The sequence below is a fragment of the Ornithorhynchus anatinus genome, chromosome 7 (genome assembly GCF_004115215.2).
Source record: "Ornithorhynchus anatinus isolate Pmale09 chromosome 7, mOrnAna1.pri.v4, whole genome shotgun sequence".
NCBI classification, from domain to species: domain Eukaryota; kingdom Metazoa; phylum Chordata; class Mammalia; order Monotremata; family Ornithorhynchidae; genus Ornithorhynchus; species Ornithorhynchus anatinus.
In genome coordinates this window covers 58,043,344-58,067,854 of record NC_041734.1, presented here as the reverse complement: position 1 = coordinate 58,067,854, position 24,511 = coordinate 58,043,344, and the positions used below count along the sequence as shown (strand labels likewise).

The 24,511-nt window shown below is 57.1% G+C and overlaps 1 protein-coding gene across 3 annotated transcripts in view; it reads right to left on the bottom strand.

Moving 5' to 3' along the window:
* Positions 1-1,822: 1,822 nt before the first annotated feature.
* LOC100077200 (receptor-type tyrosine-protein phosphatase V-like) overlaps positions 1,823-24,511 on the bottom strand; it is a 28,537-nt gene continuing 5,848 nt past the window's right edge. For 2 of the 3 annotated variants that reach the window (XM_029069936.2, XM_029069938.2), the window contains 28 exons: positions 24,160-24,426; positions 23,274-23,528; positions 22,093-22,365; positions 21,661-21,933; positions 20,567-20,830; positions 19,469-19,732; positions 18,827-19,108; positions 18,500-18,640; positions 18,042-18,252; positions 17,542-17,609; positions 16,424-16,550; positions 15,984-16,031; positions 15,797-15,890; positions 15,547-15,637; positions 15,367-15,443; positions 13,585-13,719; positions 11,504-11,629; positions 8,820-8,980; positions 7,413-7,548; positions 6,424-6,503; positions 6,004-6,094; positions 5,739-5,829; positions 4,955-5,031; positions 4,112-4,240; positions 3,396-3,509; positions 3,072-3,223; positions 2,832-2,967; positions 1,823-2,021 (listed from right to left, as the gene is read on the bottom strand). In XM_029069936.2, coding sequence (XP_028925769.1) covers positions 1,962-2,021; positions 2,832-2,967; positions 3,072-3,223; positions 3,396-3,509; positions 4,112-4,240; positions 4,955-5,031; positions 5,739-5,829; positions 6,004-6,094; positions 6,424-6,503; positions 7,413-7,548; positions 8,820-8,980; positions 11,504-11,629; positions 13,585-13,719; positions 15,367-15,443; positions 15,547-15,637; positions 15,797-15,890; positions 15,984-16,031; positions 16,424-16,550; positions 17,542-17,609; positions 18,042-18,252; positions 18,500-18,640; positions 18,827-19,108; positions 19,469-19,732; positions 20,567-20,830; positions 21,661-21,933; positions 22,093-22,365; positions 23,274-23,528; positions 24,160-24,426 — 4,223 coding nt within the window. In that variant the 3' untranslated portion in view covers positions 1,823-1,961. The remainder of the gene's footprint in view (positions 2,022-2,831; positions 2,968-3,071; positions 3,224-3,395; positions 3,510-4,111; positions 4,241-4,954; positions 5,032-5,738; positions 5,830-6,003; positions 6,095-6,423; positions 6,504-7,412; positions 7,549-8,819; positions 8,981-11,503; positions 11,630-13,584; positions 13,720-15,366; positions 15,444-15,546; positions 15,638-15,796; positions 15,891-15,983; positions 16,032-16,423; positions 16,551-17,541; positions 17,610-18,041; positions 18,253-18,499; positions 18,641-18,826; positions 19,109-19,468; positions 19,733-20,566; positions 20,831-21,660; positions 21,934-22,092; positions 22,366-23,273; positions 23,529-24,159; positions 24,427-24,511) is intronic. The other variant, XM_029069937.2, reaches the window with a different exon arrangement.

The following is a 24,511-nucleotide window of genomic DNA, read 5'->3' as shown; positions in this document are numbered from 1 at the left end:
GCCTTGGCAGTTCCCTGGGTGGGCAGTGGTTGGCTGTGGGTGGCCTCTGGGTAGGGGAGAAGGTGGTCAGCAGGTGGAGAGTCACTGGTGCTGCACCTGACGGCTCCTGAGCGAGGAGGAACTGTGGATTTTCACAGAGGTGTGGGGGCTCGCTCCCGTCCTGACCAGGGCTATGGCTACTGCCAGGGCCGGGTCTGGTGACCCTGGGCAACTTGGGTCCCAAGCATCCGGACCTCACTAACTGCAGGACCCGTTTAGTCCACGCTTCAGCACTCCACAAGAACCTCCAGTGGTTGTTCATCTACCTCTGCATCAAACAGAAACTCCTTATAATTGGCTTTACAGCAATCAATCACCTTGTCCTCTCTTCCTTTTTTTACCTCTCTGATTCCCTACTACAATCCAGTGCACACATCTTGCTCTTCTAATGCCTATCTGCTCACCGTACCTCAATCTCATCTATCTAGCCGCCGACCCCTTGCTCCCGTCCTGCCTCTGGCCTGGAACTCCCTCCCTCTTCACGTCCGACAAGACGGTCACTCTCCCCATCTTCGCAGCTTTATTAAAAACACATCTCCACCAAGAGGCCTTCTCCCACTAAGTCCTCATTTCCTCTTCTCCCACTCCCTTGCACTTGAATTTGCACGCTTTATTCACCTCTCCCTCAGCCCCTTAGCATTTATGTACGCCTCTGAAATTTAATTTATTTACTCATACCAATGTCCGTCTTCCCTTCTAAAATGTAAGCTTGTTGTGGGCAGGGAACGTGTCCACCGCCTGTTAGATTGTACTCTCCCAAGTTCTTAGTACAGTGCTTTGCACACAGTAAGCACTCAACAAATACCAACGATGATGATGACCATGATGACCAGTGTCAGGGTGGGGTGGGGCAGGAAGTCACGCAAGTCCCTTTCTGCTTTGGTATCCTGTCCAGGGAACAGTCAAGCGTTGCCAGGGCAGGAAATGTGTCTACCGACTCTGTTATACTGTACTCTCCCAGGTGCCTAGTACAGTGTTCTGTACATGGTAAGTTCCCAATAAATACCATCAATCGACTGATTGGAGCCTCAGCCCCCAGTAATGGCTCCCAGTCCTAGCAACGTGGAGGGTAGCAGGTCTAACTTCCTGGGGCCTCACTCCACATGTCTGTGGCCTGCCAGATCCCAGGAGGGGGCAAAGGACGTGAGAGCGAGGAGCACGGCCTAGCTGAGGAGCGAGGGCTCAGTGGGCAGTAAGGAAGGGGGAAGCAGGGCCGGTCAGGAAGGAGAGCCCGTCACCGGGCAGGGACTGTCTCTATCTGTTGCCGAATTGTCCATTCCAAGCACTTAGTACAGTGCTCTGCACATAGTAAGCGCTCAATGAATATTATTGAATGAACGAATGAGTCTTCCCACAGCATCCACAACCGTAATTTATTGATCTATATTCATCTCTCTCTCCCCCTCTAGACTGTAAGCTCACCGTGGGCAGGGAACGTGTCTACGAATTGTTATATGGTACTCTCCCAAGCGCTCGGTACAGTGCTCTGCACAATGATCACTCAATAAATGCCATGCATTGATTGATTTAGAACCCCCTGCCACCAGCCCATCAGCTAGAGGAGGCAACTGTACCCCAACCTTCACCCAGGATCTCCCTATGTAGGTGACACTGCTGCAGCCTGGGATGCTCTGGCACCAGGAGAGGGAGACAATTGAGTTGCGGGGGGCAGTTGAGTTAAGGTCAAAGGGATAGGTCCAAGGCCTCGGCCGCGAGGCCCATCCGCCCAGGGGGTTGACGTTCCCCCCCCACCATCTGGCCCGGACATAGACGACACCGCCCGGACGCCACTCCGACAGATCTCTTTATTCTTCGGCCAGGAAGTTCGGAAGCTTCGAGCCGGACCACGGCACAGGTCAGAGGTCGGGCGGGTGCCGGGCGCCGAGGACGGGACGCCGCCCGGGACTCTTCCCGGGGCCTCTTCACGCCGGCCGGCCGGTCAGGGCGCCGCGGACGCAGCTGTAGAGGTACGTGTACTGCTCCTGGGGACGGAAAGGGGCAAGTCCTCCGCTCAGGCCTCCCCTCCCCGACCTCCCGTCCGAGAAGGTCCAGTAGGGACCAGAGGGCTGGAGGAAGGAAGGGGTGGGAGACAAGGGCTTGTTGGCTTCCTTGGGGGAAGCAGCGTGGCTCAGTGGAAAGAGCCTGGGCTTCGGAGTCGGGGGTCACGGAGTCGACTCCCGGCTCTGCCACTTGTCAGCTGCGTGTCTGTGGGCGGCGGGGCTCAGTGGAAAGAGCACGGACTTGGGAGACAGAGGTCACGGTTCCGAATCCCGGCTCTGCCACTCGTCAGCTATGTGACTGTGGGCAAGTCACTTAACTTCTCTGTGCCTCAGTTACCTCATCTGTCAAATGGGGCCTCACGTGGGACAACCTGATTCCCCCGTGTCTACCCCAGCGCTTAGAACGGTGGTCCTCACATAGTAAGCGCTTAACGAATGTCATCATTATTAAGTCACTTCACTTCTCTGTGCCTCAGTTCCCTCATCTGGAAAAGGGGACGAAGACCGTGAGCCTCACGTGGGACCACCTGACGAGCCTGTATCTCCCCCAGCGCTTAGAACAGTGCTCTGCACATAGTAAGCGCTTAACCAACATTATTATTAATTAGTCCTTGGGGCCGGGCCGGTGGGAGGCCTGCAGGGCCTCGGCCTCAGCGGCAGCAGCGGCGGGAACGACGGGGAGGGGGGGCGGCCGGCAGCACCATCTGGCGGCAGAGACGCGCTGCTGCAGCCAGGAGGTCGAGCCCACCACCATTTTGCCCTTTCCCCCGACCCCACGACCCCGGCTCTCACCAGACTCGGGGTCATAGCGCGGCAGGCCCGGGCCAGCCTCAGGACCACCCCGAACACATCCACGGCGCCGTCTTTTCCAGCCTGATGCAGCAGCAGCTCCAGGGCTAGGAGGGTCCCCAACTGCGCCAGGCCCGAGCTGCGAGGGGGGACTCGCGTCAGGCCCGGCGCGGGACTCCCCGGGCCCGGATAGCCGGGCCCTCAGGGGTGGTCCCCGGTGGGGACCCGGGGGAGGGGATCTACCTTGCGTGAGCGAGGAGGGTCCCCGGCTTCTCGTCCCGCGGGCTGGACCGGAGCACGGCCTCCAGGAAGCGGGGCAGGGCCCGGGCCGGGGGCTCCCTCCCGCTCTCCCAGTGCGGGAAGCGGAACCGCCGCAGTTGCCGTTGCTTCCCCTTCTTCTCCCGGGGGACGGTCGGGCCGTGAGCGGTGACCGGCGGGGAGGCCACCCCGTCCCCTCCACCTCCGCCCTACCCCCCGCCACCGCCACCTGGGTTTCCACGGGGGTCCCTCGTCCCCCCCCGGCCCACGGTCGCGGCTGGGCCACCCCTCTCCCGGCCCGGCACCCACGTGTTCGATCCGGAGCCGAGAGCAGGGCCACTCCACCGCGGCCGCCTCTGCTTCCCAACAAACCGTCAGCGTCTCGGTGTGGACGGGCCGACCCTCCAGGGGGTACCGCTCCTCCTGCGGGGACCCCGACCCTCCTCACTGCCCTCCTCGGGGCCCCCTCCGAGCCCACCCAACGGTCAGCCCCGCAGCGCGGACGGGCCGCCCCTCTAGAGGGGACCGCTCCTCCCGAAGAGACCCCTGTCCTCCTCAGTGGCCCCTCAGGGCCCGCTGAACAAGTCGGTGCCTCGGTGTGGATGGGCCTCCCCTCCGGAGGGTACCGTTCCCCTTGCAGAGACCTCCCCACCTTCCTCGGTGCCCCTCAGAGCCCACAGACCCAGCCTGAAGTCACCGCGTGGGCCCCATTGGGCCGGCTCTGCTCTCGGCCCTGCTCCTGGCCCCGCTGACCCCCCCTCAGCAGATCCTAGCTCCCAGAACAGGCTCCCTGTCTAGACCGTGAGCCCCTTGTTGGGCAGGGATTGTCTCTATCCGTTGCCGAGTTGTACATTCCAAGCGCTCAGTACAGTGCTCCGCACACAGTAAGCGCTCGATAAATACGATCGAATGAACGGATGGATGAGTGACTCGGACATCGTGCTCCCACACCAGCCGCCAGAACCTGTCGGCCTGCACCGAGACTGCCGGTGCCACGGAGCCCTGCGCCCGCCGACCCCCCTCACCTGGTCCTGGTTCTCCGGCGGGCACAGGGAGATGAGGACTCGGACATCGTGCTCCCACACCAGCCTCCAGAACTCATCTACCCGCACCGGGCCTGCCAGCGCCACACAGTCCTGGCCCAGGGCTCCACCCTGAAGAGGACCCTGGCTCAGCCCAAGGTGCGGGGGGCGGGGTTGGGGATGGGAGCGGGGGTAGGGGCGGGGGGCAGGGGCGGAGGTGGGAGCGGGAGCAGGGCCATCCCAATCTCTCACCATAAGCTCCTCTCTAGCATCCCTCTGTCATCAACCCTGCCCTTCCCTGATGCCAGGCCCACCTCCCCAAGGCACACATACAGCATCAACACACCCCCAGCAGCCACCCGGAGCCCTCCGGGTTGGTCCTGGGTCCGGGGCCCACCTCCGGCCCAGAACCCTCCTGGGCCTTCAGTAACAAGATACCCTTGAAGGTGTAAGGTGGCTTTGATTTTTCCAAAAAGCAGTGGCATCGTCTCTCCCTCACCCCATCTCCGTGCAATACAGAGCATCGGGGCATGCTAGCCTCACTCGGCGGGGCCCGGAGGCCCAGAGACGTCGGTCGTGACTCGGCCGTGGTCACCCAGCAGACCGGGGTGGAGCTGGAATTGGAACTCAGACGCCCGGTTCCCAGACCTGGGCTCTTTCCACCGGACCAGACAGCTCACCCCCTTCCCAGGGCTGGTCAGCCCCAGCACGGAGATAGAGAGGGGGCTCTGGGAGGTTGTGGGGGGAAGAGGAGGGAGGGGATATCTGGCAACCAGTCCAGGGTCTGGGGGCAGTGATGGGGAGAAGGGAAGGAGGACAAGAGCAGTCCAAGGAAGGCAATCTCACTGGGAAGAGCCAGGCCTGGCCCAGTTCGGAGAGGGGTCCCTGCTCCAGCCGAGAGAACTGAACCCGGGAACGGTCATCTGCAGAGAAATAGGGTGGGGTGAGGGGGCACTGCCTTTCCTGCCCGCAGCTCAGACCACCAGGGCTGACCACCCAGTCCCCACGGCCGAGTCTCCCACAGCCAGGGCTCCGACCAGGTCCGGCTGCTGTTCGGGACTCTCTAGGGCCCCGATCTCACCGCCCGATGCGGCTCAGTGGCAAGAGCATGGGCTTGGGAGACAGGGGACCTGGGTTCTAATCCCGGCTCCGCCACCTGTCCGCTGTGTGACCTTGGGCAAATCACTTAGTTTCTCTTTGCCTCGGTTACCACATCTGTAAAATGGGGATTGAGACTGTAAGCCCCAGTGTGGAACAGAGACTGTGTCCAACCTGATTACCTTGTATCTATCTCAGCGCTTAGAACAGTGCTTGGCACATAGTAAGTGCCTAACAAATACCGTAATTATTATCATCGATAATAATCATAAACGTGAGCTTCTGCCGTCACCTCCTCCGGGAAATTTTCCCAGATTCATCTCCTGACTCCCCCACCACCCACCCAGTCCCCTCCTTCCAGCCCACCCACTCTAGCTGAGACATTTGAGTCTGTCTTAATTGTCCTTTCGGATCGTCAGCATCCCGAGGCCAGGGGCTGTGCCTGCTCCCTGAGCCAGGTACAGAGCTCAGGCCCCAGAGGGCTCGGAGGCAAGCAGCCCGACGGCGAGGCGGGGGAGCGTCCCGCACTCACAAGGCAGGAGCTGGGAGATGGGGCTGCTTGGCTGGTGCCCAGGGCAGGGCGTCCCAGGATCACTGTGGTGCTTGAGTGCCTCCAGCAGGTTCTGGGGGAGGGAGAGAAGGCACATGGGCTCAGCCCGGGCGGGCACTGCCAGCCGGGGACAGAGGGGCCTATGAAGGAGAGGAAGTGGGTGAGAACCCCTCAGGCACCAGGCAGGTGGTCCGGGGGAGAGGGCGAAGCAGGCCAGATGAGCCCGTGCCTTGTGCCCGCCGCCCACCTCGTATTCCCTCAGGAAGCCAGCGTTGGCACTGGCCGACTTCTTGGCAAACTGCTGCAGGAAGCTCTTGGCTGCGATGGGACCGGGGGAGCTGGGAGACAATGGGGAGAGTGAGATGCCAAACCTGACCACCCCCTCCTCCTCCCCTTCCACCCCACGGTCTCCCGACCCTCCTGACCCTCCCTCCTCCAGCCGCCCCAATCCCTCCTCCCCTCCCGCCTCCTTGCCCACCTTGAACTAGTTTGAGTGTCAGCACTGGGAGGAAAGAGACTGTCAAGGGCCTCTGCCACGGCCCAGAGAGGGAAACGCCCAACACTGGTAGGCAACGGCCATATCCGCTGCCCTTTGTTGGGGGGTGGGGGGTGGGAGGGAAGGGGCCGGGACCTGGAAGGAGGGGTGGGAGGGCGGGGGGGGGTTTACATCTGGGACACGGCCAGTTTGGCTCGAGGGTCCTCGGAGATCTTGTCCAAGAGGCAGCTGTGCAGGAAGATGTACTGGGCCTGGGAGGGTGGAAGACAGCCAGGTCGGGGAAGTTCGTCGGGTGACCCGACACCCCCTCTTCTGGTGGGCTGGCGAGGGGGGCGGGAGGAGGAACCAGCAGGGTGCAGACTGGCAGCACGTTCAGAAAAAAATCGAACGGCTGGTGAGGGAGCCAGGGTAGGGGCAGGAGTCAACCAGTCAATATACTGAGAGCTTTCTGTGTGCAGAGCAATGTAATAATAATTAATAATAATTATGGTATTTGTTAATCACTTATTATGTGCCAGGTACTGTTCTAAGCGCTGGGGTGGGTACAAGCAAATAATAATAACTGGTATTTGTTAAGCACTTACTATGTGCCAGGCACTGTACTAAAACCCTGGGTGGATACAAGCAAATCGGGTTGGACACAGTCCCCGTCCCACGTGGGGCTCACGGTCTCAAGCCCCATTTTACAGATGAGGTAACTGAGGCCCACAGAAGTGAAGTGACTCGCCCAAGGTCACACAGCAGGCAAGTGGAGGAGCCGGGTTTAGAACCCGTGACCTTCTGACTCCCGGCCCCATGCTCTATCCACTCTTCCATGCTGCTCCTTCATCTGTACTGAGCGCTTGGGAGAATACCATATAACAGAGTTGGCAGCCGACCACTCAGGGGCCCTTGGGCAATAGGACTGCGGGCCTGGGGAGGAGGGTGCGAAAAGCAGCAGCCTCACCTGACTCCGCCTCCCCCTCTTCTGGCTCCCCGTCCTCCATCCGCCTTTCCCAAGTTCCCATTCCTCGCCTGTCTCCCCCAACTCCGCTCCTTCCAACCCCTTCCTGACCCTCTGCTCTCTTTCCAACCAATCAGCCTCCATGCCACAGTCTCCCACCACCGTCCCCCTGCGGTCCCACCACCCCCCCCCCCCCGCCGTGGCGCCCCGCTCTCACCAGGGTCTGGATCATGAGGTAGCGGTGAAGCCGCAAGGTGTACACAGTGTTGAACACATCCACGGCCTTCTCCTCTTCCAGCTGCTGCAGGAGCCGCGCCAGGGCGATGAAGGTGCCCGTCCGGCCCACGCCCGCGCTGCCAGTTGGGTGGAGAGGGTGAGCGGAGACACCCGCCCGCAACCCGCCCTGCTCCGCCCTGGCTCCGGGAAGCAGCCGGTAGGCCTGACTCCAGGCTGGAGCTCCCCTCCCTGACCCGGCAGGGGCTGGGCAGGCTTGGGGAAGAAGGGGAGAGGCGACCGAGGGGCACATAACTCAGGTCTGAGGACAAGAAACTAGCCACCTGGCCGATAAAAAAGACGGGGGAGGTGGGAGAAGGGATTGAGCTGGATGGAGGGGAGCCAATGTCCGTGGTGTCATTTGTGGCGATGATATGCACATCGGGACCACTGAGTCCAACCTTGGGTAAATCACTTCACCTCTCTGGGCCTCACTTACCTCATCTGTAAAATTGAGATTAAGTATGTGAGCCCCACGTGGGACAGGGACTGTGAACAATCTGATTAACTGGTATTTACTCCAGTGCTTAGAACAGTGCTTGGCACATTGTAAATGCTTAACCAGTACCATAATTATCATTATTATTACGGGCTAACCATTTACCTGGAGATACTAATTACATGTGCCCCGCCGATTATGTGTAAATTATCCACACAGGCCTTCAAGTCTATCCCCACCCCTGTGCCTCTACTCCCCTCTCTTCCTGAGCCTCTAGTTCCACACTGTGGCCCTTCCAATCAATCATTCAATCAACAGATGGTATTTATTGAGCACTTACTATGTGTAGAGCACTGTACTAAGCGCTTGGGTAACTACAACAGAGTTGGTAGACACATTCCCTGTCCACAATGAGCTTATAGTCTAGAGGGGGAGACAGACATTCTAATAAATTATGGCTATGTACATAATGATTCTGTTTTTTGTTAAGCATTTATGAAAGTGCCATGGGTGGGGTGAATATTAAATACTTCCCAGGCCCCTTCCCAAGTCCCAGGTCCTCCATCCAGCTCAATCCCTTCTCCCACCTCCCCCGTCTTTTTTTATCGTATTTCTTAAGCCCTTACTATGTGAACAAACACTGTTCTAAGCACTGAGGTAGGTACAAGTTAATTAGGTTGGACACAGTCCCCGTCCCTCATGGGGCTCACAGTCTAAGTAGGAGGGTGAACAGGAGAACTGAGGCACGGAGGAGTTAAACGACTTGCCCAAGGTCACGCAACAAGCAGTCGGCAGAGCCGGAATTAGAAGTCAGCTCCTCTGACTTCCGTGGGGTCCGTGCTCTTTCCACTGGGCCGGGCTGCTTCCCCCTTCGCCGTGCCCTCCCCCGGCCTGCCCCGCCCCAGCCCTTACCTGCAGTGCACCAGGGTGGGTCCGGCGCCCGCAGCCACCCGCCCTCGCTCCCGCACCAGCTCCACGAAGGCCATGATGGAGCCAGTGGATTCGGGGAGGCCGTGGTCGGGCCAGGCCGTGTAGTGCAGCTGCTGCACCCGCCGCTCCCGCTGCTGGGGACCCTGCCGGCCCAGCGGACAAAGTTAAAGCCTCCTCTTCCTCCTCCTCCTCATGACACTCCACCCGCAAGCCTTCCCACAACTCCCCTCTTCCTCCCCAGGGCTAACACATTTGCCCCTGATGCTATTCTCACCAGGGTGATCACGACATCGATTAGGTGCTTAGTATGTGCCAGGCACCGCTACCGTTCCGGGCAGGGACAAGATCACCCCATCAGAGGCAGTGCCCAGCTCGCTTCTCATGTCTTTGGCTTCAGGTTGGGCATTTGGTGTCGGGCTCGTTCCCATTAGAGGAGCGGCGAGGACTAGTGGAAGGGGCGCGGGCCTGGGTGTCAGAGGACCTGGCTGCTAATTCCAGCTCTGCCACTTGCCTGCTGTGTGACCACGGACAAGTCACTTCACTTCTCTGTATCTCGGTTACCTCATCTGTAAATGGGGATTAAGACCGTGAGCCCTATGCGGGACAGGGACTCTGTCCAACCTGAATAACTTGTATCTACCCCAGCGCTCGGTATGCCACCTGCCATGTAGTAAGGACTTAACGAGTACCATTGAAATAAAAGAGAGAGATGACTCCCCCCCGACAGGATGACAGGATGAACATGACGGGATGTTCCCTGTCCAAAATGAGTTTACGGTCGAGAAGGGGATACAGACAGAAATATAAATAAATATGGATTTGTGCGTAAATGCTGTGGGGCTGAGAGACGGGTGAATAAAACATGCGAATCCAAGAGCAAAGACAATGCAGGAGGGAGAGGGAGAAGAGGAAATGAGAGCTTAGTCCGGGAAGGTCTCTTGGAGGAGATGTGCTCTTAATTGGGCTTTGAAGGTGGGGAGAGTGATCATATGTTGGATATAAAGAGGATGGGATTTCCAGGTCAGAGGCAGGACTTGGACGAGAGGTCGGTGGTAAGATAGATGAGGCACGGTGAGTAGGTCGGCATTGGAGGAGCCAAGTGTGCAGGCTGGGTTGTAGAAGGAAATCAGGGAGATAAGGTAGGAGTGAAGGAAATTAATAAATTACTTATGGTATTTGTTAAGCACTTACTGTGTGCTGAGCACTGTTCTAAGCACTGGAGTAGATACAAGGTAGTCAGGTTGGACACAGTCCCTGACCCACATGGGGCTCACAGTCTTAATCCTCATTTTACAAATGAGGTAACCGAGGCCCAGAGAAGTGAAGTGACTTGCCCAAAGTCACAGAGCAGACACGTGGCAGAGCCAGGATTAAAACACGCCCTCTGACTCCCAGGCCCGGGCTCTTTCCACTAGGCCATACTGCTACTAAGTGATTTAAAGCCTACGGTAAGGAGTTTCTCTTTACCATGGAAGTGGATGGTCAACCACTGGAGGGCCGTGGCTACAGAGAGCACCGGTTTGCTGGTTGACGGGGAATGACAGAGCACAGTGCTGGTGGGGACACGTTGGCGTGTGTGTGTGTGTGTGTGAGTGAGAGAGTGTGTGTGTGAGTGGAATTGGGAGGAGAGAAGATATGTGGGGGAGATGTGGGAGTCCAGCTTGCTTCTGAATTTGAGATGGACAGGGAGGTTGCATGATAATAATAATATTAATAGATTAACAAGAGGCAGAGACAGGATTAGAATGCAGGCCCTCTGATTCCCAAGCCCACGCTCTTTCCATTAGGTCACGCTGCTTCTCTTCTCTGCTAGGTGACCGTGGGCAAATCGCTTCACTTCTCTGTGCCTGAGTGTTCTCATCTGTAAAATGGGAATTAAATCCTACTGCCTTTTACTTGGGATGTGAGCCTCATGTGGGACAGGAATCGTGTCCAACTTGATTATCTCATATCTACCCCAGAGCTTACCGCAGTGCTTGGCATATAGTAAGTGTTTAATAATTATCATTTTTTAAAAAATTCTCTCATGATTCAACCCAACCAGGTTTGGTCTTGTGCTGGTCTGACGTGGCTTTTCAGGCTTAGGACCCCCTCTGCTGGATCTAACTCAGGAAGAGCTCTCCCGGGAGGGTCCAGTCATGGAGCAGAAGGCCACCCAGTTAACCTGACATCTTCAAATAGCCTTATAGTTAAGTCCTAGGCCTTACCAGCCTGACCTGCTCTCTCTTCCCCAGAGGAGCAGAGAGTAAGAGGAACTGGTCCCTCTCCACTCTGGAAGAGTGAAATCTTTATAGCCAGAGGAGTGGGCTGGTGGTTCTGAAAGGCCTCGTAAGCACTAAATAGGAAGGGAGAAATAATAATCTAGTGGAGGGTTTCTAGCCTCAGCTCTACCCCAGACTCTCTGAGGGCAAGTCATTTCCATCAGTCAAGTCTTGACTGAGTGTCTACTGCCTGTAGGGCACTGTTCTAAGCCCCCAGAAGAGGACAGCAAGAGGCCAAAGGCACAATCTCTGTCTGCCCTGGAAAACTACACTTTAACAGGGATGACGGACACAACGTAGGAGAGTCTCTCCCAGGGCCCAGAGAGGTTGAGACTGTGGAATCACCAAAGCCTTATGTCACTTCCCCACAATTCCCCCACTCCTTTGCTGCCCCAGGATACTTACGTAGAACAGCTGAAATTCCCGGGTTGTCCACTCCTCCCCAGTGACCTCGGCCAGGAGGTGGATGGTGATGTGCCCAAATAGAGCAGGGATGGCAGCGTCAGAGGGCCAGTAGTGCTCACACAGTACCTGTAGGGCAGCAGCCAGGAGAGTCCAAGAGGAAGAGGTAGAATCACTGGTCTCCTCCTTCTGGAGCTTGGGTAGCCGCCATTTCCGGGATCGTGGTCCCTCGGGCCGGGCCCGGCCCAAGCCCACTCCCCTCGCTCTCTGCTTCTTCATCTGCTGCTTCCCTCCTGTGCCTTGGCATTTTCCCCTCTCCCTGACATTTCCCACTGGGAAACCCACCCAGATTCAGTGAATTTGGAGGCTCCTCCATAGGGCAGGGAGGCAATTGCCCAGTGTCCTGTGGGATGAATCTGATTTTTCCCCCAGGAGTGAGAGGGTAAAGAGGGGGAAAGTTAGTCATCTCCCCTGCACCCAGTGACGTCTGGAGGTCTTCCCCTTAGACGCTTCCTGCAGGGACCTGGCTTCATGGTGATTCGCCTGACCAGCAAGGTGAAGTAGCCTTCTGGCCTTCTGTTGTGTCCTCCTTGGCCCCATTTAAAGTCACTGGGGTTTGAAGTTTTCTTTGCCCTTGGCTGTGTTTGGCCCCGAAACTGATCTGAATGTGTGATCCACAGCCCGTGGGAATCTGGAACCTGGGACACAGCTGGGTGTAAAGATCGCCTTGATCCACGAGGGATTAGGAGGAAGAAGATTGGTCATCCAGAATTCTCCAACCTCCCTTTCCTTCCAGAGACCTTCTGGAACGACTAATCCCAGTGTGTCCAGCCCACCTTTTGCATTATTCCTGTCAGCCGATCCCTCTTGGGTATGGGCCCCTAGCGCCCTGGAGGAGAGGTGTAAAGTCTAATAATCGTTAATTGCTCATCCTCAGGAAAAAGCTGGGCTGGGAGTAGGGGACTCCTGGCTTGCTGTGTGACTTCTAACCCATGTTCATTCAATAGTATTTATTGAGCACTTACTATGTGCAGAGCACTGTACTAAGCGCTTGGAATGAACAAGTCGGCAACAGAGACAGTCCCTGCCGTTCGACGGGCTTACGGTCTAATCGGGGGAGACGGACAGACGAGAACGATGGCGATAAATAGAGTCGAGGGGAAGAACATCTCGTAAAAACAATGGCGACTAAATAGAATCGAGGCGATGTACAATTCATTAACAAAATAAATAGGGTAATGAAAATATATACAGTTGAGCGGACGAGTACAGTGCTGAGGGGATGGGAAGGGAGAGGGGGAAGAGCAGAGGGAGATGGGGGGAAAAGAGGGTTAAGCTGCGGAGAGGTGAAGGGGGGCGGTAGAGGGAGTAGAGGGAGAAGGGGAGCTCAGTCTGGGAAGGCCTCTTGGAGGAGGTGAGTTTTATTCTGTACTTCCCAAGCACTTGGTACAGAGCACCTGGCCAAGTCAAATTGTACATTTCAAGCGCTTAGTACAATGCTCTGCACATAGTAAGTGCTCAATAAGTACTATTGAATGAATGAAGTAGGTACTTAACAAATTCTTCTTCTGCTGCTACTATTACTAATTCTAGACCGTAAGCCCATTGTGGGCAGGGATTGTACTTCCCAAGTGCTTAGTACAGTGCTCTGCACACAATAAGTGTTCAATAAATATGACTGAATGAATTCTACTGAGCAGAGTGTTCCTTAGTCCCCCTCTGTGTCCCAGAGTCAGAGCTGAGGGTGATTAGCAGGAGGACAGAGTGAAAAATTGCCAGTGGGCTTGGAGCAGAGTTTATGAAAAGACCCATCATGAACCAAAAGCAGCCCCAACTGCTGCAAACAGCCACGTAGCAGGGGATGCGCAACGACACAGGAACACGTGTGTTCTGCAAGGTGGACATCACCGGTCAAGTGACTGCCTTTCAAACACATTTCCGTGCAAGAGATGAATTTGCCAGGGAGGCCTGTGAATAGGCGAGGACTACAGTGGGTCTACCTTGTGCTGCCATGCTTCATCTCTTGGTGTTTGTTAGCAAGTGCACCCCCCCATCCGTGGGGAGCAGGATTGAGGATGACTCACCCGCCCATTTTCCATGCCCACAGTCAGCATGACGACAGTGTTGACCTGCTGCTCCCACACCAGCCGCCAGAAATCTTCCAGGGTCTTTTTCAGGGGGCCCTGGGTGGCAATGAATTCCTGGGGACGGGTGTAGCCCTAGGGGTGTGGAGATAATGATAATAATAATGTTGGTATTTGTTAAGCGCTTACTATGTGCAAAGCACTGTTCTAAGCGCTGGGGGGGGATACAAGGTGATCAGGTTGTCCCACGTGGGGCTCTCGGTTTTTAATCCCCATTTTACAGATGAGGGAACTGAGGCACAGAGAAGTTAAGTGACTTGCCCAAAGTCACACAGCTGGCAAGTGGCGGAGCCGGGATTAGAACCCATGACCTCTGACTTCCAAGCCCGACCTCTTTCCACTGAGCCACGCTGCTTCTCTATGGGATGCCTATATGATGCCTATGTGAGCACAAGCCCCGGGATAGATAGAGACCCTCTCTCTCTATCTCTCTCTCTCTCTTGTTTAGGTCCCCTCTGTTCCCCAGTAATTGGAATCCCCGTGTGCTGAGGCTAGTGGGACGGTCGCAGAGAGTCTGGTTGTGAAGTCTGTTCACCAGAAGCCCACCTTCCCCCGGGTGGGCAGGAAATGTGTCTACCATCTCTGTTGTAGTGTCCTCTCCCAAGCACTTAGTACAGTGCTCTGCAAAAAATAGGTGCTCAATCATTATTGATTGATTGGGTTGGGGGAGACGGAGGAGGAGTATGGAACATTGTGGGCACTAAGCAGGCAGGGCCCGGGACTGGCTTTAGGAGAGTGCCTGCCTCCATGAGTTGAGGGGAGGAGGGTAGGGCAGGAGAATCTCCCTCCCTTCCCAGAGCTGGAAGAAGAGCAACTGGGGGCTTAAGAAGAAACATGTGATTCCCACTCAGAGTTACACCGCCAGATGTGGCCCATGATGAAGAGGCCCGATACCCAGGCAGACAAGTCCCAGGGAGAACACACCAAAATCTGTCTGTCATCTGTTTTTCAAACTATCTTTCCATACATCTGTCTCTCCATCTATCTGTTTACTTACCCATCCATCTATCCATCTCCCTACCCATCTGTCTATATACCTACCCATCTGTCTATCTGACTAATAATAATAATAATAACAATGTTGGTATTTGTTAAGCGCTTACTATGTGCAGAGCACTGTTCTAAGCCCTGGGGTACATACAGGGTAATCAGGTCATCCCACATGAGGCTCACAGTCTTAATCCCAATTTACAGATGAGGTAACTGAGGCACAGAGAAGTTAAGTGACTTGCCCACAGTCACACAGCTGACAAGTGGCAGAGCCGGGATTTGAACCCATGAATTCTGACTCCCAAGCCCGTGCTCTTTCCACTGAGCCACGCTGCTTCTCTACCTACCTAACTACCTATCTATCCACCTATTTACCCATCTAGCTATCTACCTACCTGCACACACTCTTCAAGTATGAAAGACAACTATATCTGCATATGTACATATGTAGGTATATATACAGTTGTGTATATAGTTGTCCTTCTTACCTAGAAGGCACCACAGATGGTGAAATACATCAGCTATTACAGGTATCCACTGAGCAGACAGATGAATAGGAAGGTCAGAGCATGCCGCGACTCACACATGCCCCACAGGCTGACATCACGAAACATCTGCCCAGACGCTCGACAGGCGCACAGCAAGGAAAGACATTCGGCCACATTATCCTAAAGGGGCCCCCGGGCCTGTTGCAGACAGGCGCTATGGGACGTGTGCCCGGGCAGCACTTACCGGGATGAAGTTGGCATTAATGTAGTCCGAGTTGGGCTCATCCTCCAGCCTGCTGAGTCTCACCCGCGAGTGGTCATCTGCCAGGGGACAGGGCTGTTCCCAGAGCACAGCCCCCAGACCCGTCCCCCGATCCTGCCGTCGGGACGCGGAACCCTCCACTTCCAACTGGCCGGCACTTACAGGGCAGCACGTGGGGATAGCGGTTCTTGGCAGTATTGGCAGGGAGCTCCGCCTCCAACTTGGGCTGCTCCTTGCCCACTTCCTTCAGCTCCTGAGGAGATCGGCAGATCGAGGAGCACTTGGGCTGACACCATGCTGACCCATCCATAGGAGACCGGGCTGGGCCAGGTAATCCAGGACCCCGCCTCTTCCCCCGCTTCCCTGGGCACAGGGCCTGCCCCCCCAGAGGGAGAGGGGCAGACACTCTCACCTCAAACTCCTGGAAGAAGGCATAGTGGGCACTGGCGCTCTTCGCGTCGTACGTCTGGCGGAAACTCTGGATGGGGATAGGCCGGTGGATGTGCCTGGCGGTGTGGAAGGGAGACAGGCAATGACAAGCCGGTGTCCGGTTCAAGGAGTGTCACCCTCCCTGGGGGATGTTCAAGAATCACACTCACCGGAGGTTGAGGGTAGCCATCTCTTGAGTTAGGTTTCTCTTCTCGGCTCTGAAAACGATCAATCAATCAATCAATCCCTCTGAAAGGGGAGAAAGGGGAAGAAATCAAGGAGCCGCCGGGAGGGGCCGGAGTGGGCGGGGGTCAAGGAGGCCTCATCGTGATTATCGTCATCAACGTCATCATCGTCCTAATTATCATCATTAATAGTATTCACTGAGCGCTTACTATGTGCCGAGCAGGGTACGAAACACTTGGGAGAGCATAATAACAACTTGGGAGAGTTGGTAGACAACGTTCACCGCCCACAGTGAGCTTACACAAACTCTGCTAGTCGCCCAGGCCATTTCAATGGTCTCTCATGAATCTAACCTCAATCCGTCCTGCTGCACCAGCAGCCCCAGGGAGAGCCAGGCCGCCCACCCCCTCCCCGTCGGCCTCACCTCTGCCCCGACATGTGTCTCCAGTAGAGCAGACCCAGCACAGCGCCAGCTGTCAGCACGCAGCCTGCCACGACTCCCGCTGCCACCGGCAGGGGCACGGATGCCACCGAACGGCTGGCACGCGGCTCTGGAGAGACCAAAGGGGAAAACACGGGGCTGGAAAAGGGCCGAAGAGCTTAGACATTTCCACTAGGGGAAGACCAGGCATCTGGACTGAGGCCTGCTGGAAGTAATTTGTGGCTGAAGACCTATCAATCAATCATCATTGGTATTTACTGAGCACTCACAGTATAAATAAATAAATTGTGGTATTCGTTAAGCGCTTAACTATGTGCAAAGCACTGTTCTGAGCGCTGGGGGATACAAGGTGATCAGGTTGTCCCACGTGGGGCTCACTGTTTTAATCCCCATTTGACAGATGAGGGAACTGAGGCACAGAGAAGTTAAGTGACTTGCCCAAGGTCACACAGCTGACTAGCGGCGGAGCCGGGATTAGAACCCGGGGCCTCTGACTCCCAAGCATGCAGAGCACTGTGCTAAGTGCTTGGGAGAATACAATGTAACAGAGTTAGTAGATATATTCCCCGCCTACAATGAGCTCACAATCTAGAGGGGGTCACTGAGGAACCGGCCTAGGACTCCTGGCTACTTTGGGTGCCCCAGCCCCTCCTGGGCCCAGAACTGGGGCTCAGGGCCATCTTGGAACTGGGACAGGCCCTCAGTGCCCAGCCCCAGCCTCCGGAACATGCCCTCTCCCCCAGCTGAAGGTCAACGGGGTTGGGGCGGAGGGTGGACAACCGAGCGGAGGGGGCAGCCGCTGCTGGGTCAACGGAACGAGAGCTGACCAGAATTTCACACAAGAAGCTGGGCTTCACCAACAAGAATCACCTTCATGAGTGCAGACCCCATTCGGGTGGCTTCTGAAGCCCCTGGGGGAAGGGGCAAGAGAATGATTCTGCCCTCAGCCTCTCACGCTAGCCTCTACCTCCCCAGGAAGTTCGCTCCCCCAGCTTCCTTGGATGCTATAGGTCCAATATCTCAGGTGCCTGGATTGGGGTGGGGGTGGGGGTGTCGGGATTCCCCCTGCCCAACCTCCCCGTCAACAGCTGCCTCCTTACCCGAGAAGGCCGTGAAAGAGACGTCGGGATCCACGTGGTCGTATCTGGTGAAGGCTGCAACGCTGAACCTGGGGCAAAGAGCCCAGGCGTCAGGGACCCAGAATGCAGTGGTGATGGCCGAGACATTTACACCGTGCACTGGGCTGATCACAAGATGAACAGATCTGCTGGCTCCAGGCCTCTCCCCACAAGAGACTCCAAGTCAGATGGAGATGGGCGGTCTCAGGGCAGCAAGCCCCACTGGTCCTCTGCCATGCCAACAGGTCCTCTGCTCAGGCAGTGTCCCAACCCCTGCTGCCTCATTCTCCCCTCTATTCCCAGGACTTCTCCCCAGGGGGTAGAGAGTGGGGATAGACTAAGATAGGAAGAGGAGGAGGAGAGAGCCAGAGGAAGGGGAACAGGAGAGAAAATTGAGGCTGGACAGAGTTGGGGGCCAAGGATCCCGCTTACTTTGGCACTGCCCCATGGCAGTCCAGCCCTGCGAGGCCTCCGGCCCTTACCTGTACTGGGTATCTGGTTTGAGTTGCCCATTGCAGGTGTGCTTGGTTTGACCGCAGTCCTCTGTGCCCACGGGCACCGTCCAGGAGCGGAGGGCTGCCGGGGGACCTGGCCGGAACGGGTTGGGGAGCAGCAAGGCCAGATAGGAGTCCTGCCCCCCATAGTAGTGGTCGTACCAAGTGTGAGAGATGGCTTCCCGGTGCGGGCGCAGAACTGGTCAGGTGCGGCCGGGGGCGAGGGAGAAGGGACACAGACCGGTCTGTGTGGAGGGTAGTCGTCCACCGGGAGCCCGCCCCTCCTTCACGTCCCCCCAGCCCTCTCCCTTCCCTCTGCTGCCAGTCCCAGAATGCTCTAGTGCCTGGCCCAGGACCCCACCGTGTACCACCCCCGGGCCTGGAGGCAGGTCCCCGACATCCCTTATGGGGCTCTGACTCCGACGCCCCCTCCCCCTGACCCTCACGGGTGGTGTTGGTGGTAGCCACGATGCCATAGAACTGGATGTGTCTGTCCTCCTCGCCAAACATGCCAGGTGTGATCACCACCCCGGCTCCGGCCTCGGGCTCCAGGCGGGGAGCGGCTGCCAACTTGGGGGGTCGCCAGGCTAGGGGCAGAGAAGAATTCAAAATCCAGACGCGGTGGGGAGAGAGGGAGACATACGATTCGCAGGAGATTGCGGGGACGGGCAGGAGACCGCAGGAACCCCAAGGCTGCCGCCCCGGGACCCGATGCCAGAGTGCATGGGTCTGCCGGGACAGGAGGGCAAGAGTTCTGGTACCCAGGCACCTACCTTCCGTAGTGGTAGTGCACAGCAAGGTAACCGTCCGACTCCACAGCCCATTTCTGCCCAAGACAGTGAGGCTGAGTCGGTAAGAGGTGGCAGGCATCAGACCAGAGAGCAAGAGGGCATCCTGGGAGGTATTGGCATAGAAGACGGGCAGCTTCGCCTCCCCAGTCGCCAGCTGCTCTGCCGCCACCAGACAGGTGTCCACATCACCCGTGGGCACTGTCCAGTTCAGAGTCAGGCAAGTAGCTCCAGGCTGGCACTGTATATCCTCCACTGGGCCCGGCTCTGAAGAGTAAGACGCCCATCAGTCGGCGGGCAGAGCCGGCCGGATCAATCCGGAGTATTTATTGAGCGCTTACTGCGTGCAGAGAACTGTACTAAGCTCTTGGGAGAGTATAATACAACTGATTTAGTAGACCCGTTGCTGCCCGCAAGGAGCTTAGTCTAGAGGGGGAGACAGACATTAATATATACCAATAAATTATGGATCCTGGGGGAACCCTCACCTAGGCTCAGAGTCTAACTGGAGGGGCGGCTAGGTACTGGCTACGAAATGAGGGACTGCCCAGACCAGGACCAGTGCCAACTACAGACTGGCGTTACGTGCCAGTAGGCGGGCCTCCCCCTTCAGCGTTCCCAACCTACCAACAGGCAACACCACCGGGCCGGTGGCGGCCCAGAGCGGCCCGGCCTGGCACAGCACAGAGAGGGAGATGTTGCGTCCGGGGGTGAGCCCTCGCAGGACCAGATGGGCTTGGCCTGGCTGCAGGGGCTCCCTCTGTGGGGAGCCCCCAGGCTCCGAGAACCAGGCCTGGCAGTCCCCCTGCCCCGAGGTCTCGGCCCAGCCCAGGGACACAACCGCACTGTCGCCTTGCATCGCCACCGACAGCTCTTCGGGGGCCAGGGGAGCTGTGGGCAGAAAAAGAGGGAGACTCCCTGAGCCCTCCCTGGCAACCACCTCCTTCATACACCCCGCCGCCCCCCTACAAATCACCCTGGAGACCTGCTCTCTCGCTGGCCCTTCACAGGGGAGCAAACGCAAACAGGACACAGAGCAGGGAAAGGAGTGTGTCCCGGAGCTACGCAAACAACCCAGAACTCCGACCTCTCTGGCCCCATCAGCCCCAGAGTCAGCTGTCAGAAGTGGCCTCCCAGTCGTTGCCGGGGGGCAGAGGTAGCCATGAGCAGCCCGGAAACGCCGGAGCAGATCTGCCAACGAAGCCCTAAGTCTCCCAAGCGTTTGGTGCAGCGCTCTGAACACAGAGGTGCTCAATAAAAAAAAAAAATGCTTTTGAATGAGGGATTGATTAATAATAATAATAATAATGATGTTGGTATTTGTTAAGCGCTTACTGTGTGCCGAGCACTGTTCTAAGCGCTGGGGTAGATACAGGGTAATCAGGTTGTCCCACGTGAGGCTCACAGTTAATCCCCATTTTACAGAGGAGGTAACTGAGGCACAGAGAAGTTAAGTGACTTGCCTACAGTCACACAGCTGACAAGTGGCAGAGCCGGGATTCGAACTCATGACCTCCGACTCCCAAGCCATGCTCTTTCCACTGAACCACGCTGCTTCTCGAGCCACGCTACTTCTCCTCTGCCTCACAGATCCCTGACTCGGTTTCTCCGGGTTGGAACGAGCTCATGCTACCTCCTTTTCTGAGGGAATTCAGAAAAGAATCTGAAGGAGTTACTGGAAGCCTGGTGGTGCCCCTCTTCCCTCCATCCCAGTGCCCCGCTCACAGGTCCAGGTGGTGATGTTGGCCGCTGCGACACGGTGGGGCCCTGCCTGGGAGCTGACTTCAACCTCATACTTGGTGCCTGGATTCAGCCCCGAGAAGCTGGCAGTGACCACTTCTGGCCCCACCTCCTGGGGGTCCACCACAGCTCCTTCCCGGTACAGGGTGATGAGGTAGCTGCCCCGGCCCCCAGGCGCCTGGCCCCAGGACACCCGTAGGCTGGTAGGGCCCTCACTGCTCGCATTCAGGGCCACTGGTGGCAGGGGAGCTGCGAGGGAAGAGTAGCAGGGCTGAAGGTCAGAGGGCGGCCCCTCGGCCCTCCATCCTAACCCACAGCCAGCTACGCGTGGGGATGAGTGCAAGAGAGCCTAAGGTCAATGAGCCCCAAGATGAGGAGGGGACACCGGTGGAGAAATCAACTGAGACGCAGGGAGAACTTTCCTCCAAGGAAGGTTGAGAACCGGTGGAAGCAGAGAAGATGCTCGGTAGGGGCAGAGAGGAAGCTAGGTGGAGAATTCCCATCCATGAGAATCTTTCTCATTTGAAGAGGTTCCTAGGCCCAGGCCAACACTGCCTGGGCCTAGGGACCTCTTCAAGTGAGAAAGATAATAATAATGATAATTACGGTATTTGTTAAGCAATTACCATTTGCCAGGCATTTTATTAAGCACTGGGGTAGATACAAGCAACTTGAGTTGGACACAGTTCCTGTCCCACCTAGGGCTCACGGTCTTCATCCTCATTTTACAGATGAGGTAACTGAGGCACAGAGAAGTGAAGTGACTTGCCCAAGGTCACACAGCAGACAAGTGGTGCCGCCGGAATTAGAACCCATGACTTTCCGACTCCCAGGCCCGTCCTTTATCCATTAGGCCAAGATACCCATGGACGGGAGGCGGGGGAAGGATGAGAATGTTGAAAGCAGACCGGGTACCTACAGTGCCGGGCACCAAGAGGGCACCCGATCAAAGAGGCCCTCTGCTGAGTCCGAAAATCCTGGAGTCCTGGGCCCTCCACCACCACCCCTCCCCGCTTCCCCTCGTGCCCTCCTGCCGGGCCCCGGGAGCCCAGCCCAAGTTGTCCCACCAGGTGACTCACGTGTCCAGTGGGTGATGTTGCGGGCCCAGGCCTGGTAAGCTCCTGCAATGGCCCAGGCCCTCAGGCCGTACTCTGTGCCCGGCTCCAGTCCCCTGAAGTTGTGTTCTGTGGCACTTCCCGGGAGGATGAGGCGGTGGATGACGGTGCCTTGGGGCAGCTGAGACAGGGTGAGGGCACAACTCTGGGCTCTGCCCATCCTCCAGAGTGCCTGCAAAGCTGGGGCTTCGGGGCTGCCCACGTTGGTCAGGGTGAGGTTCTCTGGGGCCTCGGGGTCTGGAGGAGGACCACGGGGCGGGTGAGTGTCAACAGACACCGCCTCCTGGCCAGGACGGCAGAGTCCACTGGCAGGCCGGAGTTGGAAGGGGTGGCCCCAGCGCCCGGGGTTTCAGAAAGAGCCCAGGAAAGCAGGATTAAGGGCCGGGTTCCACTCACATGTCCAGCCGGTGGCGTTGGCAGCGACTCCCTCCTCCGGACCCCTCAAGACAGCCAGCTGCACCATAAACTCCGTGCCCAGAGGCAGCCGTGCCCAGGAGAAGCTCCGGGCCGCGGGGCCCAGGGTGAGCTCCGCCTCGAGCCTCAGGGGTGCCAGTTGGTACAGACGCAACCGGTAGCCGTCGGAGCCCCGGGAGGGCGGCCCCCATCGGGCACACAGGACGGGGGGGCTGCCCTCGCTGTTCAGGCTCAGGTTTGAGGGAGCTGCTGGGGCTGAGGAGGCAGAAAGAGGCCGGATTGAGATTCCCTCTCCTTCCCCGTCCCCGGGATCCCCCACACAGAGATCCCAAGCCGCTGCCGAGAGTCAGTGGAGCAGAAGGAATGGGATGGGACCTCCCATAGGAGGCGGACCTTAGGTCCGGCTCTAGAAACCCCGACAGACCATGATCATTCTTCTACAAAAACGTTCAGTCTGCATTTCCCCACTCCTCAAGGATCTCCAGTGGTTGTCCATCCACCTCCGCATCAAACAGGAACTCCTTACCATTGGCTTTGAAACACTCAATCACCTTGCCCCCTCCTCCCTCACCTCACTATTCCCCTACTAGAAGCCATCTCACACACTCTGCTCCCCTAACGCTAACCGTCTCACTGTACCTCGATCTCTTCTATCTCGCCACCGACCTCTCACCCGTGTCCTGCCTCTGGCCTGGAACGCCTTCCCTTTTCATATCCGACAGACAATTATTCTCCCCACCTTCAAAGCCTCACTGAAGGCACATCTCCTTCAAGAGGCCTTCCCTGACTAAGCCCTCATTTCCTCTTTTCCCACTTCCTTCCGCCTCAGCCTGACATGCTCCTTTTATTCTCCTTTAGGGGCCCACAGCATTTATGTACCTAACCGTAATTTATTTATATGAATCTCTGTTTCCCCCCTAGACTGTAGGTTCGTTGTGGGCAGGGAATGTATCTTTTTATTGTTATTTTGTACTCTCCCAAGCGCTTAGTACAGTGCTCTGCACATAGTAAGCACTCAATAAATACAATTGAATGAATAAATGAATGTGTCTGATATTGTAGTGCTGTCCTCTCCCAAGTGCTCAGTCCAATGCCTTGCACACAGTAAGTGCTCAATAAATACGACTGATGGACTGACTGACTCCCCTGAAACCCAGACTCACCTTCCAGCCAAATGTCTGCCCGTGCCAAGGCTCTGTGGGGCCCTGCCAGTGCTTCGAGTTCCAGGGTGTAGTGTCCCGTGGGCAGCGGGCCTGGGAGAGTGGCATTGAGGGCACCGGGTCCCAGAGAGATGTTGCATTCAGCTTGTCCCCTCAGGTGGAGCTGGTAGCCCTCCCTCCTGCCTGGCCCTGCTCTCCAGCTCAAAGAGAGCCCAGGGGGCTGGGATGTTGGCACTAGGTCAAGTGGGACAGAGGGATCTGTGAAGAGAAAGAGATGGAGTGGTGTGGAGCCAGGGAGGGAACCGTGGCGAGGTTGAGTCAATTTGGCTTCAGGGACCAGATCCCAGACAAGGTCGTGGACTCTGGAGGCACCAGCCTTGCTGACTGAGTGATAATCTTGTCCTCCGAGTCCTTTCTCCCCCTGGGCATAAGCCTTGCCACGGGGGTGGCAAGCCCGAGATATTATCAGTCCAGCAGGCACTGGAATTTGGATACCACACCGTTTTTTGAAATCGAATTTATTAAGCACTCACTACGTGTTAGGCACCCTACTAAGCACTGGGATAGATATGAGATAATCGGGTCGGACGCTGTCCCTGTTCCACACGGGGCTCACAGTCTTAATCCCTTTTTTTACAGATGGGGTAACCGAGGCACAGAGAAGTTAGGTGATTCGCCCAAGCTCTCAGAGCAGGTATGGGGAGGAGCTAGGACTGGAACCCAGTTCCCCTGGCTCCCAGACCTATGCTCTTTCCATATGGCCACGCTGCTTCTCTTGCCAAAGGGGCATCACTTCCCACCCCCCGATGCCCAGAGATGGTGCCCACTGATCCCCCAGGTCCAGTCCCCCGTACCCTCTCCCAAGGCCCTTCACCCCATGGGCACTCACAAGTCCATTCGGTGGCATCGGGTCCTGAGGCCCTCAGGGGACCAGAGGTAGCTCTGACTTCCAGATGGTAAGGAGTGCCCGGAGTCAGGTGATTGAAAGTGTAGTTGGAGATGCCCCGCTTGGCAACTGCACTGCGGTTGGCCCCGCCCGTGAGATCAGACAGGATGAGATGCATCCAGGCGGCCCCCTCCGCTCCACTCCAGGAGGCCTGCAGGGCAGTGCTGCTGCCTCCATGGCGCAGTGCCAGGTGCTTGGGGGGCACAGGATCTGGGATGGGGGTGGGAAAGTTACAGGAAGGACACGGGGCCATGGGGGAATGGAACCAGCCTGGGCACAATCAGGGTAAAGGGGA